At 40.2% G+C, this 18,255-nt stretch overlaps 1 protein-coding gene across 2 annotated transcripts in view; it reads right to left on the bottom strand.

Moving 5' to 3' along the window:
• Positions 1–14,135, bottom strand: part of CLVS2 (clavesin 2) — an 81,910-nt gene extending 67,775 nt beyond the window's left edge. For both annotated transcript variants that reach the window (XM_059400646.1, XM_059400647.1), the window contains exons 1-3: positions 14,042–14,135; positions 12,637–13,560; positions 2,122–2,296 (exon numbers count right to left, since the gene is read on the bottom strand). In XM_059400646.1, the coding sequence (XP_059256629.1) occupies positions 2,122–2,296; positions 12,637–13,025 (564 nt within the window). In that variant the 5' untranslated portion in view covers positions 13,026–13,560; positions 14,042–14,135. The remainder of the gene's footprint in view (positions 1–2,121; positions 2,297–12,636; positions 13,561–14,041) is intronic.
• Positions 14,136–18,255: the final 4,120 nt, after the last annotated feature.

Here is an 18,255-nt window from a genome sequence, read left to right as displayed (position 1 = left end):
ACAGAGATTTAAATTGACTGTAGCTCCTATCGCACTTAAAGAAATTCAGATTGTGGCCATAGCTAATGGGGAAGCTCCCAAACACATCCCACTTGTCAGTTCTACCTCCTGGACTGACTTATAACGTTACTATTACATGACTCCTTAAAGCATGTAAGTTGGCAAAGAGAAAGATACTGAGTTTATTCTTTTTTTTTTTTTTTAATTTCTTTTCAGGGTTCCAGAATTCATTGTTTATGCACCACACCCAGTGCTCCATGCAATATGTACCCTCCATAATAGCCACCACCAGGCTCTCCCAACCCCCCACCTGATACTGAGTCTATTCTTTTTTTTTTTTTTTTAAGATTTTATTTATTTATTTGTCAGAGAGAGAGAGAGTGCACAGGCAGACAGAGTGGCAGAGGCAGAAGCAGGCTCCCTGCGGAGCAAGGAGCCCGATGCGGGACTCGATCCCAGGACACTAAGATCATGACCTGAGCAGAAGGCAACCGCTTAACCAACTGAGCCATCCAGGCGTCTCCTGAGTCTATTCTTGACATAGGTTTTGTTGTTTGTTTGTTTGTTTGTTTTTCAATTTCTTACAAATAACATGAGTTCTCCAGTTCTTTTGTAGCTGAAAGCTAGCCCAACCCTCATGAAAAAAGTTGGCAGGTTAAATTAAACACACACACACACACATACACACACACACACACACAATTGTAAAAGGCTGGATTACCATTCTGTCCTAAGTAACGTGGTTGTGGTAGCAATTTTTTTTTTCTTCACTTTACACACTTCTGACAACAGAGCAGAGTTAGGACTGATTCTACATGATATATGCATTTCCAAACATGCTTATCCTGTGTTCTCTCTCAGCCCATATTAACTAGCTCTATGGAGTTTTGAGTTTTTAAAAAGATACTGTTTAAGATAAGACAGGAGGAAGGCTGACTCACCCAGAGCAAGTCAGGAAACCTGCATCAGGAAAAAGCTATGCAGAGAAAAAGGACCAGGGTGCCTTATTCACTTCAGAGGTAAAATCCAAACTGTGAATTCAATTTGGTTAAGATGTCCTACTGCTTGAAGAAGTGGGCCATTTTTAGTGAGTCTTCAGCCATCAATTTAGGGGCTTACAGACACAGTCAGAAATTACTATGGAACAGAGATCTGCATAATTTTGGCTATTCAATATAAAAAAAAATAAAGTCTAGGATTCTGGTCTAATGAATGACAAAGGTATAATTAGTCATTTTAAAACAAGTGATATTTTCAGTAGTGAAAGTTACAAAAATTCACTGTTGACTTGCAAACTTCTAAAATGCATGTTGAATATATAGAAAATAAATAGCAACTAATATCGCTCGAGTTAACTTGCAAATTTTTAAAAGAATTTAAAATTTACTCCACAACTATTGTATGCAAAGTACCATAAAGCAAACTACAGAAAGCAGAAGGACATCCGAAAACTTAAAAAGAAATAGTCAATAGTAGGTTTATGACATGTCACTAATTAATAATTGATTTTCCATTTTACAGTTCCTAACCAGGTAAGTGTCATTCACTGTAAGAAGCGCCCTTCCACCAAAACAGAAACAAAAACCCAAATTAAGTCTAGGGAAGTAACTCAGAACAGTGATTCCAAATATTAAATATCAAAATACATATTGATTGACTGCCTTTCTAACAGTTTTTTGGGCAACATGAAGATATTAATGATCATATCCCTACTTCAGGAGGTTAAATGGAATAGTAAAGCAAATATTGAGCTAATAATTAATATGCACAGAAAAAGAAAGAGAAACAAAAAAAAAGTCTAAATAGCTAATAATTAAAATCCAAAACGTGCTCTTTGTTCTGATTATCAAGATAAAAATCTCAGGTCTTCACCCACATTCATACTTAGATATAGTGAGGTTTATACCCAGGAGTACAAACCCCATCTATTAAAAGGTCCACATCTTTCCATTTTTCTTCCGTAAACCTTTCCTCAATTAGTGTTTTAGTGCTGGTGCTTAAGAACTATTTTAAAAAATGTTTTTATTATGCTTTCAGTAAGACATTTTGTCATTTTAATACATCAGATAAGAGAAGGCAACCAGGAAAGACTGAGAAACCAGGTAATTTGTAAATCTTTACCTGAAGGCCTTCAATAGCCAATCGCAGCATGCTTGGTGTAAGTTTGGAGGCTTGCTTGAAGGTGAAGTTACTCCAGTCTATGATCAAAACAAATCCATTCACTTGAAGCTCAGGATCTTCAATCATGGCTTCTAAAGAAAGTAAGATGGCACGCAAAATATCCACCAGTGTGTACCTATCAGCAACAGAAATGGACGGCATTAATCTAACAACAACTTTGGTCAACACTGTAGAAAGTGTTCCGCACACTGAAAATTCCCTTTAAAATACCTCAGGAGTTTGAAAATCATTTTGTTTAGAAATCTTCTTCCAAGAGGAAATTTATTTGCTGCACTCCGGGGACATATTAGAATTTAACATGTATTCTACCAAAACAAACTAAAATGCTTTTGAAAGTACTTTGTTTCATATTGTACAATGATTTCCTTTACCTCTAGTCCTTCCTATTATTTTCTAAAATCTCACCTCAAAACTACCCTGAAAAGTAGGGATGGAACTTTTTGAAGCAGCAAGAATGCCCTCAGTAATACTGATATTTCACACCTTCACATCCGGAAATTTTGAGAATGGGATTCGAAGGAGTTTCACCAATAAACAAGAACACTGGGTTAAACGGCTATGGTTAAAAATGTCAGCAGATTTTAATTTCTCATATGGAGTTTATATCACAAAGATGCAATAAAAGAAAGAAGGATATGGGATAAAGTCTTTATCTTTTTCAGCCTTCCACCTTAGTACAGTGCCTGGCACCTTGTAGGAACCCAATGAATGCTCTCTTAGTTCCTGTAGAATGAAGTAGCCTAGAGCGCAAAGACACTAACTGTAGAGCAAGGCAGCAGAAGGAAGAGCTGAGAAGTCGTTTGGGGGTAAATTTGTTAAAATCTGATAACTGGGCACAGAGACCTAGATCGAAGGAAGAGTAAAAGATGACACAAAGATTTTCTAGATTCAGAGCCTGGGTCAATGGTAAAATCTTTCATCGAAGTCAATAATGCACGAAGAGGATACAGTTGGAGGATGGCTGGAAAAGTGGAATTTGGAATAAAGCTCACTGTAGCGTCAGTGAGAAGTATGTAGTACACCCAGAAATATATATCAAGGAAACATCTCAAAAAGTAGATCCTAAACTGAGAAGAAAGCTCAAGGGGGAAAATTCCAGAGTCAACAACACACAGATCCTAAGTTCAAGTAAGTAAAGGAGGTTATGTAGTCAGAGCTGAGAAGAAAATGAAGTAGTGGTTCAAGAAGGGAATCCCAGCATTCCAAGAGGAATCACCAAATTTATGAAAATGTTAACATTTCAAGTTTTCTCCCCTCAGATAATCAGACGGAGACATCTAGGAAAGTTAGAGAAAGAAATGCTGACCTCAGGGAACAGGTGATGGGGAGGGTTGGTGGATTAGGGGTAGAAATCGATAGCATGGAGTGGAAGTGATGGGCTCACCAGGAAGACAGTGATGCCATGGTGAGAATAAACCCTAGTACCAACAACAGCAGACATCAAGAGGCAATTTGTTTTAGATAACACAATTTAAGTATGGTTTTCCAAAACCGAGGCCAAATCGAGAGAAAAATTTACAGATGCATCATTATTCCCAGGGGAATATAAGGCAAATCCCATGATCAGCAATGAAGACAAGCAGGTTTGCAAAGTTTTCAAGAGCAAATTCCACCGAGTTTAAAAATTTAATTATCTTTCTTCAAAAGCAGAATCAAATGGTCTTTATATAAATCATTTTGATCTCCAAATTGAAGAGAAGACACATTAAAACCTCTTAGCTAACCACATTCAAAGGGCAGGTCAAAACAACTCTTGACACTCCAGTCCTCTGTTGTCAAACATGTCATATTACCACCATTAACAGCCCAGCAGGCTCTTTATAGGCAGAACATTGTTACATGAGATCTTGCCAAGGTCTGTCAAACATCTTCCCAAGAGATGGAGGATTTTATGAATTTTATATCTTCAGGAATCCTGCCTTCATTCTTCTCTTTGAAGTTATTTTTCACTGTTTGAATCTACAAATCTGAGGCCACTACAATAAGTGTGTTCGTGTTGGAGGCTTGTCTTGCAACGGTAGGAGCTCTACCATTGCTATTCTTCCCTTGTATGCTGGAAGAAAGCCATAAATAACAAACTAGCACATTAATGCAGCTCTCGAGTCTTGATTGTGCTTCCCAAAACAGCATTAACTAAAGCCTGCATTTGAAATCAACTTGGAGAGGATGATGCATGGCATGTAGTAAGAAGAAATAAAAACACCAGTAAGGGATTTTACAACTGGGACGCCAGACTATAGAGACCGTTGCTCTCGAAAGACAGCAGAGCTGCAATAATGCATTAAAACTGTATGGAGAAGACAAGAAGGACACCTGTACCTCCTCTTTGCTACTGATACAATCAAGAGCGGGGAAGCTTGTTCTCTTGCATCTGGCCATGCTAGGATCAGGGGTGCCAATGGGCCTGGGCTGTCCTGGGGTTTACAGCATGGCGTCATCTGCAATTTGCAATCCGTACAAAGCGCAACCTGAATCACAAACAGGTCATATCCGTCCCATTCCCCACCCTTTTCTTTCAGCCTGACAAGGAAAAACTGGCATCTGGGCATCACATCGGACAGCCCAACAGCGAGCAATTTCCCTCTGTCACTAAATCAATCAGCCGTTATTAAATTCTTCATTAAGGCTGCCCCCGCCCCTCGGTTTTCATTAAGCCACGTTTCTCACATCTGAAGCACTTCCTATTAGAAAGGTGCTGAGGGGAAAGACAAAGGGAAAGAATTGCCTCTATTAATGCCTCAGGGTATCATTAGTGCTAAAACTGATGGACCTATCTAGGTGTTTTATATTACGGAGTGGTAATAATAATAATACCTCTATCTGTGTAATCGTTTAAGATTTCCAAGGCAATTTCAATGCATTACCTTAATCTCAAAACAAGCACAAAGTCTCTATGCTCGCTTTGTTCCTGTTATTTTGGAGATGAGGACACAGGGTGTCAGAGAATTCAAATGGTTCACCCAGGATCACCCTGGCAGTAAAGCAGGGAGCCTGGATGAGAAGAGCCAGGTCCTCTGACACCTCAGTTCTCTGCCCTCCCCGTGCTGCAGTCTCATGAGCTGCTCTGCTTTTTCAGGTCTCCCTGGCATGTGTGTCAGAAGACAGACCTGAAGTCAATTCCAGCGTGGCCCCATGCTGAGTTCCATGATCTGCTCCAGCCCGGCCATAGCAGCAGGCTTTGGGGAAGGAAAGGCAAGAACACATCCCTATGAGTATGGATGGCAAGAGGAAAGGTCTATAAACCCTAAAGAAAACAAGAACTCTGAAATATTCATCTGTCTGGCTTGTATCACTGAGCACAGAAGATTAACTGTCTGAGCCTTGATTTAGTCTTACTGCTGTGGACTATAGGTGAGTGAGAACAAGTGAATCACTGAAAATGAAATATCTACAGGAATAATGTCTTTCTTTGGGGGAAAAAAAGGTAAAACAATGTGCACCTACCGCCACCAGAATAAAATAAAACAAAACAAGGTTGAACTGGGCTGGAAAAAAATGCAAACGTCAGACTGGCAACTCATTTTAGGGCAGAACACTCAAAACAAAGGTCGGCTAAGGGCAGTCTTTGTCTTTGGAGATTTATTCCGGCCACTGAACTTTCTAATTGTCTATCCTGATGTTCAGTCAAGATTTTCTAAAGGATAGATGGAATTCTTTCCCCTAGATTTGTTTGTTTTTTTTTTTCCTCAATTCTTGTGGGTAATTGTCTATACGCACAGAAAAAGTTTGACCAATTCACTTACTACTTGTACGGGCATGGGTAGGACATTCAACTGCCCACGGCCTCAGCTTCCTCAGCACCAAACTGTGGATGTCGGTAGAACCTGCCTTGTAGGATTGTGATCAAGATTTAATAGGTTAAGGGCGCCTGGGTGGCACAGTGGGTTAAAGCCTCTGCCTTCCGCTCAGGTCATGGTCTCAGGGTCCTGGGATCGAGTCCTGCATATCGGGCTCTCTGCTCCTCAGGGATCCTGCTTCCTCCTCTCTCTCTGCCTGCCTCTCTGCCTACTTGTGATCTCTTTCTCTCTGTCAAATAAATAAATAAGATCTTTAAAAAAAAAAAGATTTAATAGATTAATGTTTGTGAAGGGCTTAGAAAAGTGCCTGGCACATCACACATGCTATAAAAATGTGTTAAACAAATGAATAAATGAAGTAATTAATTAATGAATTAAAATGAAACAATAGAAGTTTAAATTCAGTTAATGAAAAGGCGATGTTCTCTCTGCACAGCACTAAGGAACCCACAGGTGCCCCTTGGTTCTGAACTTCAGCAAAGCCAAACAGTACCCTCATTAAGTACTTACAGTTATTTAGGGCCTTGTGTTTTTTTCTTCCTTGGGGGGTCAAATGCCCTCCGCTGGTACAAAGAATGTGCCCTCTAGTTGCCCCTGGCACCTCTAATTTCTATGTATGTAACAAATGCATACTTTTTTTTCTAATTATTTGAACTGAGTACTGTTTGCTCAGTTTGTTACTTGTTGTTATAAAGATCTGACAGAAACGTTCCCTCCTCCCCCCAGTCAGGAGTGTTGTTTTATATGTTAGTAAAGTATATGCACTTGCTCTCAGTGATGTAAAAGAGCTCAATCTTCCCCAGAATGGATGAATTTTATTCATTCACTAAGAATACCATTAATTTACTAACCTTTGGCTTCTGTTTTTAAAATATCTTTGAACATTTCTTTTGAGGCATCCTTTCAGTGCAGTGTAGTAACCTCAAATCATTTGCTTCTCTTCACTTTTTCTAAAGTTGCATGTCTAAAATATGAAAATAGCCCGGTTCAAGCCAGACCCCATCAACATCCTACTTTAAGGTTGGCACTCTTGGTCTTTGCTGTTATTTCATCATTATTTCACTAATTACTGTATAATTGCCCCAGTTTCTAGAGACCGTCATATTTTTTTTTTTTCCAGAGATTTGTTCCAATATTACACTAACATTTCTCAGGACAAATTTTTTGTTGTTATTCCTATTTCCATGGTATGAACCAAGGGCATAGTCTGGAATAAGCTGTAGTTTCCAGAATATTTGTTAAAAGATCCTACTTATAAGGAAGCAGAATGGAAGCTTTGCCGGGACAGAAGTCCCAGGGAAGCCACATTTGCCAATTCCAGTTTTGACCAAATCTCAAAATCCACCCAAAACACAGCACAAGAAGCCTCCAGGATTCGAAGGGTAAGGATTCCTGAACTTGACACAATATATAACACTGTAAAAAGAAACGTTGAAACATATTAAAAATAAATATAAACAAATACAAACTTTAATAAACTGAGACAAGAAATCTTCAAAAATCAGGCCTCAAAATTAAGCCTATACTCTTTTGTTTGTTTGTTTGTTTTAAGATTACTGAGTAGGAGTGTTTCTCCCTAATTGCCTAGTTAACTGCCCTTGACTATTCCTAGTAATTTTTACTTTATTTAGTTTTAATTATTTTAGTGTACTTCCAGAGAAGAATGCAACTTTGTGGCTAGGATTAAAACAAATTTGTATAGTCTATGGCTGTTTTAAAATGTTAATCAGTTATCAACATAACCTTCTTTGAATTTGGAGACTGACCACATTATTTTTTTTAAGATTTTATTTATTTATTTGGCAGAGAGAAAGAGCAAGCAGGCAGAGCAGCAGGGAGGGGGAGAAGCAGGCCACTGAGCAAGGAGCCTCATGCGGGGCTCAATCCCAGCACCCTGGAATCAGGACTTGAGCTGAAGGCAGATGCCTAACCCACTGAGACACCCAGGCACCCCTGACCACAATATTTTACATATTCCCAAGTCAATCAGAACTTGCAAATATCAATATTTTCTTTTTCATGAAAAAGCCACACAATAGGAATAAATAAACCAAAATAATATGTTTTTCAGGCAAATTCTGATAAATTAAAGAATCATGGCATGATGTTTGACCCTCCGGTCTTTACTCCTTCCAGAGCTTCAATACTATAAGTGATCACCAATGTCCGTCATGATAAGCCAGACAGTGCAAGATGGTCAGTGCTTTGGAATTGCCACTATATTAGAAATCATTTTGGTTTAGCTATATTTAATTGTTTTCTAATGGCTATTAACCATATTCTAAATAAATGCTTGTTTGATGTACAAAACAATAGAGAACTACTTTATAATTCTAATGAAGTAAAATATTACTTACCACCTACAGGCCAACTATCAGAATGCATGCCATCATTTTGTTTCAGGAGCCCAATTTACATGAATACTCACAAGAAGTATGTTCCAGTGAATTTCAACTTCTCAGATACCTCATTCCATGCTCCAGTGTCTAAACCAGGATTTACTTTAACTCCAAGCTTCCTTTTCTTAAGATAGTATAAGCTCTCCCAGTTTCACGTTACACTATCCTCACACTTTACTGCTGAAATCAGGTGGACAGTTTGAAGGTATCTGCTGAGTCCTGAGCAGGGTACAATCATTCAGGAAGGAAACAGTATATAAGCATGGAAGACTACTGAGTCTTAGTGATGTAGTGTAAAATTCACTTGTTTTTAATTTTTTGGAATTTATTCTTGTTTTCAGAAATTATGTTACACAATCTGAAAGAAATGACATAAAATTGTATGACTCTTAACAAAAGTAATAAATCATCTGACCCTGTTCTATCCTTGTTAGAAAAACTACAGACCACATTGAAAGTCATTCTGACATTTCAGTATTTCAATTACTTTTTATATATGTTGTTAGAAGGCAGGTACACTCTAAATAGTATTATTTTACCTTAGTCTTCTTGAAGATTCCATGTCTCCTATAAAAGCTTTGGAAATGATCCAGTTCTTTGTAACAACCTGAAACTGACCTGCACCACACTGCAGTATAAAGAGACACTATTTTATTTATAGTCACCATCTCACACACATTTACTGTTGCTAGTCTCCTGAAAAGCACAGAAAACTGCCCTACAAATTTCACGTAAGAGAAAGTATACATCAGAAAACTTCCTACTTAGACTCTTTTTTTCAATACATAACTCATACCAACTCAAAAAATACCAACTAACATTAACTCTAGTTCACATGCTATTATAAATACAATAACATAAGATGGGGTTTTTTTGTTTGTTTGTTTGTTATACAGATTAGTTATTTCTGAGGTCTTTACAGAAATTTTCAAAATTCGATTTAAAAAAATCTTGCTTTTCCCTTTGGGAAGTTGGAAATAAGCGGTTTTGAAATAAAGGGGACATTTTCTTCTACCTCATTTCTGGAGTTTCCCTGTGTAATCCTGGACATTCCCACCAATTGTCTTTTTAAAAGAATCCTATTTCACTTTCTTAAAACAATGCTACTTTAAAAAAGAAGAAGAAGAAGAAGAAGAAGAGGAGGAGGAGGAAGAAGAAGAAAAAGAAAATTGTTGAAAGCCAGGCAATTCACTGAACAACTCAAGGAATGTGGCCAGAATTTTGATCAGATATGCAGTCTGAGACCCAGGTTGTTTGGTCTGGTAGGAGGACCATAGGACCCAACGCACAGAACAGGAGAGGCGTGGGGACCAGGAGATCTGGCATGTGGCAGATCCACCTAACAGAACAGCAGTATGGTAAACATGGAGGAAGGTGGCACAGACTCCGTTAAAAGTCAAGTCAGATACCCGGAGGGTATTATGCTAAATGAAATAAGTCAGTCAGAGAAAGACAATTATCATATGATCTCACTGATATAAGGAATTTGAGAAATAAGACAGAGGATCATAGGAATAGGGAGAGAAAAATGAAACAGTATGAAACCAGAGAGGGAGATAAACCATAAGAGATTCTTAATCTCAGGAAACAAACTGAGGGTTGCTGGAGAGGAGGGATGATGGGGGGGCGGATACGGTGGCTGGTTGTTAGACATTGGGGAGTGTATGTGCTATGGTGAGCACTGTGAATTGTGTAAGACTGATGAATCACAGACCTGTACCCCTGAAACAAATAATGCATTATATGTTAGTAAATTCTTTTTTTTAAAGTCAAATCAGATAAGAATTGAAGCTGCGGAGTGTGGAAAGGAAAGGGATTCAGTCCCAAGATAGGAAAGGGGCTGATGACCCCTGATGCTGCCAGGAAGGAACTGCCAGAGACCATCCTGAGGCTTCAGAGCTGTTCTTATGCACATATCCCAATGAGGGAAGTTATACATACAGATATATGACAGTATATACACAGATATATACTTAATATAGAGAGTATATCAAGAGGATAGAGCTGTTTATCTACTAGTCCTTGTTACTGGATATATGCAGATCTGAGATGAGGGGCAGGTAGGAAGAAGGAGAGAATGATTTTTTTTTTTTCTAAGAACACAGGAGGAATTTTAGATAAGCTCTAAATAACTCATATGCCTTCTGATCTTGACATAGGATAACTTTTTGATTATACAACAGGTATAAACAGTATTTCCAACCACAGAAGTAGAATTCACAATTTTTAGTCTATAGGTCCCGATAGAGTATTTTTACAGAACATAGCTTCTCATTTTAACTTCACATATATGAAATTCTAACATTAAGGATTTTTGTGTAGGTTTAATAAAAATATTTACATACTAATTAATAAATTATCTCCCATTGTAGATTCCCAAGGAGATAGATTTTCATTACTAGTAACCTATCTTTTATATGAAAGAATAAGACAGACAACTAAAACAGTTTCTTTAGTAGCTCTGGAGTAATCAGCTTCCCATACACATGAAAACTATAAGTGGCTTTCATCTTAATTAGGCTTATAAATCAGTATGAATATTAGTTCACTTACAAAAATAAGTGAAAAAAGTTTTGTTCTATATGTATGTCTCTCTGAATGCAATCTGCCTCTCTAATGGTATTTTTGACAGACTCTGAGATATATTTAAATATAAAATTTCCACAGCTCCCATTGAACTACTCCCTGTAGTTCAATAAACAAAATGCCAGTCTAACTGACATATGCATTACGTTCCTTCTTGAATAGTTTTGTTTTTTTCAATTTTGATATACACAATAATTGGTTTGCATAACTCTACAATCAACATCTCAGGTGTGGGGAAGAACTTCTTAAAGAGAAATTGTGGTCAAAAGATGGCATTCCATGTGTCTTTAAACTTTGTCACCTGATAAAAAATAGAATGAGATCTTTATAAGTAACCAAAATAAAAAATAGACTTCATTCTCCCTCAACAGTTAACTCCAGAAGTTTCTTAGCTTTATGATTCCTTAGATAGTAATGTGTCTTTATATCTACCTAAAAGAAATCAGAGTAGTTCTCAACTTAGAATTACAAGGAACAGGTAACTAAAGAATAAAAAGTTGTTAAAAATACTTACATTCTAAGATTCCAACAGAAAGCCATAAGATCAATAAGCCTTCTCAGTAACGGTAAAAGTCTTTTACAATTGTTCCAGAGATGTTTTCAACTAACCAGATGCATCAAAAGTCACCATTCACAGAACTAAAAATACACCAATGTTATAACAACCAGCTCTTCATGATTCATAGTTCTGGTAACATTTTCAAATCCCATGGAATATATTTAGCTTTGAACTTAATTGAAACTACCTTACACAAGACCCTTTCATAATTTTTTTGTGTGTTTCAGTTCAAGAAAATAATTTTGATTGAGAAAGTAGAATAGTCCCTCTCTGCATTTTTCTGTTACAATGTAGATGAAATAAGAATATAATTTCTGCTCCGTTATAAGGCAATAGAACTCAAAAAGTCTACTAACTGACATGTCTGAACATTTTCCACTTCCTTACAAAAGATGAAAAATCACATCAGACAGGAAACACATTCTTTAGATTAGTGACAGGTGTAGAACGAGCGTACCAGTCAGCCTTTATTTTCGGTGTCAGTAGGCATGCTCGCAACAGAGGGTACAACTCTTCCTTTTCACTGAAGTGACATACATCATATTATTCCTCCATCTACACATCACCAAGCAGAAAAGTTCCCAAGCAACAGAAGTACTTGATCGCGGCTGAATGTCAGGCTAGTCTTTAAAAATAAAACCTCAGTGCTAAGGAGACAGATGATGATGATGGTGACCATGATGGCAATGGTAATGGTGATGAGGATAATGAACCTAGTTTATGAATTTCATTGGGGGAAGGAGGAAAAGTTGCCTCCCTTCTCATCCCCATTTCTCCACAGAACAGCAAACTTACTCAAGAGGTGAAAATTTAGCAGCTTTATTTAGAAGTTGAATGATTTACACTGCAGCACAAAAATAGGGCTCAGGAAGCACTTAAAGCTGCAGTAGAAACTAGGTGCTCATGAAGTAAGAGTTTCAAAGGTAGGAAGAAAAGCCTTTCTCCCACCCCTAGGATGCCCACCCAAACCTCATTTTGTTGTTCCAGTTTCTCTTTTCCCCCAGCCAAATAAACAAACACAGCAAAGCTATAAAACCATGACACTACTCAGGGTAAATTCTGGAAAATGGGAGAGTAAAAGAATCCCTAGTACAAGTTTGAATTTAAGATTTACCTGCTCTGATCCCAGTTGGCTGCAAAAAGGACTAGAATCTTCCTGCCATAGTGGTCCAGATTGGCCAGGCCCCCAGGGAAGCCATCCTTCAGTGCCTGCTTGATGCCCGGGTCAGTGGCCTTGAAGCTTTTGAACATGTCCAGGTTCTGCTGCCGGTATTCAAAGTACTGGGCCAGGAGGCGGAAGGCCTCAAAGTGATGAAACTTCCTGGCCCGCAAGAAGCGTAAGATGAAGGCATCATCTGTGCGCAGAAAGCCAATGTCCGGCCTGGTGATGACCATATCCCTCACCTCCTGGATGTCCTGGTGCAGTGTGTCTGGGTTCTCGTTGAGCTCCAAGCGAGCTTTCTCCAGGGTCTCCGGAGAGAGACCAGCTTGTAAATGAGTCATTGTTCTGCTTATTCCTGAACCTTCCGTTCCTCTTGCTGACTGTCCCACAACAAACCTGGCCTTGGCCACCACCGGGCTCTGGCCTCTGGACCTCACTGCTGCCTGCTTCCTCTTCTGTACAGGAAATTATTTGTCTTGGTGTCCAGACTAGTACCCTGTTGCTCCTGCTCTCCTGCAGCTTTTTTTCTGGGGGATATAAACTTTTCCCACCCCTAAAAAACAATGCCTCACTTTGGTTCCCTCTTCCCTTTCCTTTAAAGAGATGTGGACCTCTGGCGGGCCCAACACTCCTTGTCTCTCCTCAAACCTAACACAACGCTCCCAAGCCCACCCAGCTCGCTTGGCACTGATCTTGGTCCTGTCCTCTTCTCTTCCAAGATGTAACAAAAACAACCCCCACGCACATCTCAGCCCCAGCTCTGTGATGCTTCTGCGGGCCCTACTGAAGGATGCGCCTGCCAGGGATAACGATGGGAATTCTGATTAATAATAAGGTGGCTCTTCAGCGCTGAGCTCCAGGGCGGGGAGAGAGCGTCTTTGCCAGGAAGAAAAAGAGAGAAAGGGGAAGGGGGGGGTAGGGAAAGGAGCTTATTTTTCCTTCTGCTTATTCAAAGATGTTATTTTTTAAAAAAACATTTGTAGGATTTTGTTTAAAATGATTATGATCCAATTAGGTGGAGACTCTGCAGATAGCGCACCTTCCCTCCTCCCCTCCTAGACACACCGTGATCTCAGAAGGCACCAGAAGGGTTTTCGGTGGCGTTGGCACCAGCGTGGGCTTCCCCCTCCCCAGCCCCACCCGCAACTTCTGCCTTCCTCTAGCCCTTTATTTCAACGGAATTATCCCGGGGTGGGGAGTGCGCAGGGAGGAGGGGGTTCTCTCCCACAATATACATTTCAAATGCGAGGTTGGGGGCAGGGGAGAAGGTAGAGAAGAGGAGTGAAGAATAAAATTAAAATGTCTCTACCTTTTCTATAAAACCCCAAAGCAAGAGAGAAGAGCAGCGGGCTCCTACCAGCAAACCCGGAGGCGGGGACGCTAAGCAATGCGGCACTCCCTGGCATCCATCAGCCCCGGCTTCGGCGGCGGCGGCGGCGACAGCAGCATCAACTCCTCTCGGTGGGATGGAGCGAGCAGAGAAGAGGGGCGGCAGCTGGGACCCGGGCCCAAGACGCACTGGGGAGCAGCCGTGACCACATCGTCCGCCAGCAGCCCGCTGCCTCTCCCAGCAGGAGGGTGGGGGTGCAGAGCTAGGGCCACCGGCGTCCCAGGTCCTCGCCTGGCCCTGCCATTCGCGTCCCCAGGAGAGCAGAAGGGAGGGAGCGGGGTTCGAATGCCTGGATGGAGAAGGCCACGCGGGCGGCCGCCGCCTTTGTGCGCCCCAGCGGCGGGGTGGTGGGCGCGGCGGGGCGGCTGCCGCCGGGCGCGGGCCTCTCCCGGTGCGCGCCGGGCAGCGGGAGTCAGGCGCGCCCCTCCGGGCAGCTGCTCCTGCTGCTGCTGTTGCTGCTGCTGCGGCTCCGGCTGCCGCGGCTAAAAGAGGACTCGGCTCAGCCCAACTCCTCTCTAATTATCCCAGCACAGATCTAGCTGCGACGTAAGCGCTCACTCAGCTCGCGCACGCACCCCGCTCCCCGCGCCCTGGCTCGGCTGGGTAGGACGACAATTTCCGCGGCATTCACCTGTCCTGAGCCCCAACTTTAGCCTTCTTCTCCTCGTCCGCACTCTCCCGCAGGCTCCTCGAGCGGGCATCCCCTGGCCAGGCGGGGCTGCGACGCCTTGCAGCCTCCCCACACCCCTCTCTCACCCTTTGTGTGCGCGAGACCCCAGAGCGGCTGGCGAGTGACCGTTGTGGATGGTAATTCACGTGAACACACGTTTTCTAGGTCCCAGAGGAGATCATTTTGATCCGGAAAGGGTACGGAAATATTTTGTTATTTGCTGCGTTTGTTGTTGACAGAAATGTTTAATTTAGAAAAGAAGACCAGAGTGGTTCCAAAGCATTGTGTGGATGACTAAACCTCCGGAGGAACTTATATGGAGAGTATTTCAGCCATGAAGTCGGGCTGTGGGATTATTGTTGAAGAGAATGGAAATGAGCACCGGGGCAAAACAAAACAAACAAACAAACAAACAACAAAACAAAACAACACCCCACAAACAGTCCGAGAGGAAAGAAAAAAATAGACACCCCTGGACTCATTTCTCATCATGATAAAGCAAATATTTGCAGAGACACATGCCATCATTCCTTTTAGTTTTATACATCTGTATACTAGAAGCATCATAAACGGACAGGATTCTCTGAGCTTAACACGACTGTCTAAGGGTTTGAAGAAAAGGAATGTTTTCTCTTTTCAAAGCTCAGCATGTATTACTGAGCATGTCACTAAGAGCAACTTTGGCTTACCAACTAGCATGGGATCCTAATTCCAAGTCAACACAATGCAGCAAGTATTTCCTGAGCTCCCCTGTGTGGTGGGCATTGCCTTGGGTTCTATGGATAGAATAGGTGGACTTGAAGAAAGAAAACCTTGTCATCCTTGATGACCATTGGAACACTCAGATTACAGGCATAGCTGTTGTTCTTTACCAATGGTGTTCACGAAAAGGAAAAGAAAAATAAAGAAGAGGGATGGCAGAATTCTGTGTTGTTTTTTTTTTAAGATTTTATTTATTTATTTGACAGAGAGAGATCACAAATAGGCAGAGAGGCAGGCAGAGAGAGGAGGAAGCAGGCTCCCTGCTGAGCAGAGAGCCTGATGTGGGGCTTGATCCCAGGACCCTGAGATCATGACCTGAGCCGAAGGCAGCAGCTTAACCCACTGAGCCACCCAGGCGCCCAGAATTCTGTGTTTTATTAAATAAATAAGTGCAAATCAGTAAGAACCAGAAAAAGGGATTACAACACACACACACACACACACACACACACACACAGGGTCATTATTCCCAAGGAATTTACACTTTAAATAAGGAAGGCAGAAAATTATACACACTCATACACACATATATAAGGTCTTTCTAGGACTTCATATAATTGTGACTCTTCAAAAGCATTTTGAATGTAATATGAACTATTAAAATATTTCAGTTCACAGTTCAAAAATTTTGAAAAATTTATTTTTGGCCAATATTCTAGAACTTGAAGAAAATATGTCTGGTGTGAACTGTATTAAGAGGTTTTATAAAGAGGTTTCACCAATATTGAGAGTTCTCCATGGATCTCTTGTGTTTCTGAAGGTCTTAGGAGGAAGGCATGAACTGTCTTTTTTTTAGACTATCTGGTTTTTTTAGACTATCTGTTCAAGGCTGTGTGCACAGTATATATAGTGCACAGCCTTGAAGGAGCCTTGGGAGCTAGAGATAGTACCTCCGTCTGAATGAAAGGTTTGCTTAGAGCTTTGGAAGGTAGAGGTAGTATCTCCCTTCTGAGCAAAGGGCAGGCAGGTTTATTTTGGTTCCCTGATCTCCAAGCTACTATCCTGTGATGTTCCTCACTATATGTACCAGTAACATTTGACCCTCTTCTCTTAGGCTTGTGGGTGTCAGGGCTCAGGAAGCAAGCATAAAGTATGCTGGTGCTTAGACTGCTTCTGTGCCTGGGTAATAAAGTTGTTTATGTCTAACCCAAAGGTTTTGCCACTTCTACCATAGACATGAAACTCTGGCCAGGTAAGCTGTTCACTTGCAAGTAGGATTACATCTTAGAACCTACAGGGGCTTAAAAACCAATAACTTAATTTTGTTCTCTGAGAACCAGTAAACCATATTTTTAGAAAGGAACTAGATAAAATTTGTTGGTCCAAGGTATGGTATGACCTATATTTAGTGAGGGTGTTTTTGTTATTTATCAGTGACAGATTTGCTTTAAATAAGGTTCATTTTAATTCTATCAATATATGATGTAAATCACTTCTCTCATGCAGTAGGTTTGTTGTAGTAGGTCACGTGTGTATATATAGGAATCTTTTCTTTATATGTAAAAACTACTAAGTCCTTACTCCAATAATTTTACTACTATTCTCTCTCCACTTTAACATTTAAAATCGTTCTGAAACCAAAATAAATATACAGAGTATTCTAAGAATTAAGGTGTCTATCAGATGACTTCAGAGCACTTGATTCCCAATTAATATTAATTTACTTTGCCAAATTAATGCAAAGTAATGTAGGAACTAGAATAGGAGAAAATTAACTAAACAAAGGATTCATTAAAATATTGTTGGAAAATTAGTTAAATTAAGAACCTCTGATATTTTCAAGGTAGGTGAAAATGGTTTGGTTTACTGTCATAATTAATATGCATTTTAAAATATTTTATCCCATCTATTGTTAAATAAATTATACATATGGAAAGGGGCACGAAGGAAGATGTATAGCTCTATGGCATATCACAAAGCAACCACTTATGCAAATACCCACCCTGGTTAGGGAATAGAACACTGTTAGTACCCATAAAGCCCCTCCTTCCTTCCCTCCTAACCACTTGCCTTGCCTCCCAACAAAGGAAGCCACACCATCTTCATTTTGAAAATAACCACTTCCTTGTTTTTCTTTGAAATTTTACAAGCTATATGAATATGCACTATAATTTAGTTTTCCCGTGTGTTTTTTTTTTAACTTAAATGAATGTAATCATTCATTGTAATTTTGTGATTGGCTGCTTTCATTCAATATTATGTTTGTGAAATAAGAGTCTTTTTCCTCAAGTTGCATGTAGTTTGTTCATCCATATTCAGTGATGACGCATGGAATTCCATTTTATAAACAATATGCTTATCTGTTCCACTGCTGATGGAGATTTGAGTTGTTTTTCTATTTAGGGCTCTCATGAGTCATGATGTATAAACATTCTGATCTACATCTCTTGGTGCACATGGACATATGTTGGAATGAAAGTGCTGGGTCATATGGGTTGAGCATCTTCAATTCACTAAATGATGCCAAACTATTTTCCAAATGGTTGTGCTATTTGTTGTGCTAATGTTTGTGCTACCCTTCCTGCAGAAGTATATAAGGGTTCTCACCATGCCACATTCTCTCATATCTCACTCTTACCCATCGCTTTAACCTTATCCCTTCTGATTCTGAACAGGTGTATCACATGGTGATTTGGGTGTAATTTCCACAATTGCTCATGAGGTTGAGCAAGTTTTCATATTTTTTTGGCTGTTTGTATAAACTTTTGTGTGAAGTGACATTGCTTAATAATGTCTTGACTAGCATCAT

Source organism: Mustela nigripes, chromosome 5 (assembly GCF_022355385.1).
Source record: "Mustela nigripes isolate SB6536 chromosome 5, MUSNIG.SB6536, whole genome shotgun sequence".
Classification (NCBI taxonomy): domain Eukaryota; kingdom Metazoa; phylum Chordata; class Mammalia; order Carnivora; family Mustelidae; genus Mustela; species Mustela nigripes.
This window is presented reverse-complemented; position numbering and strand designations above follow the sequence as displayed.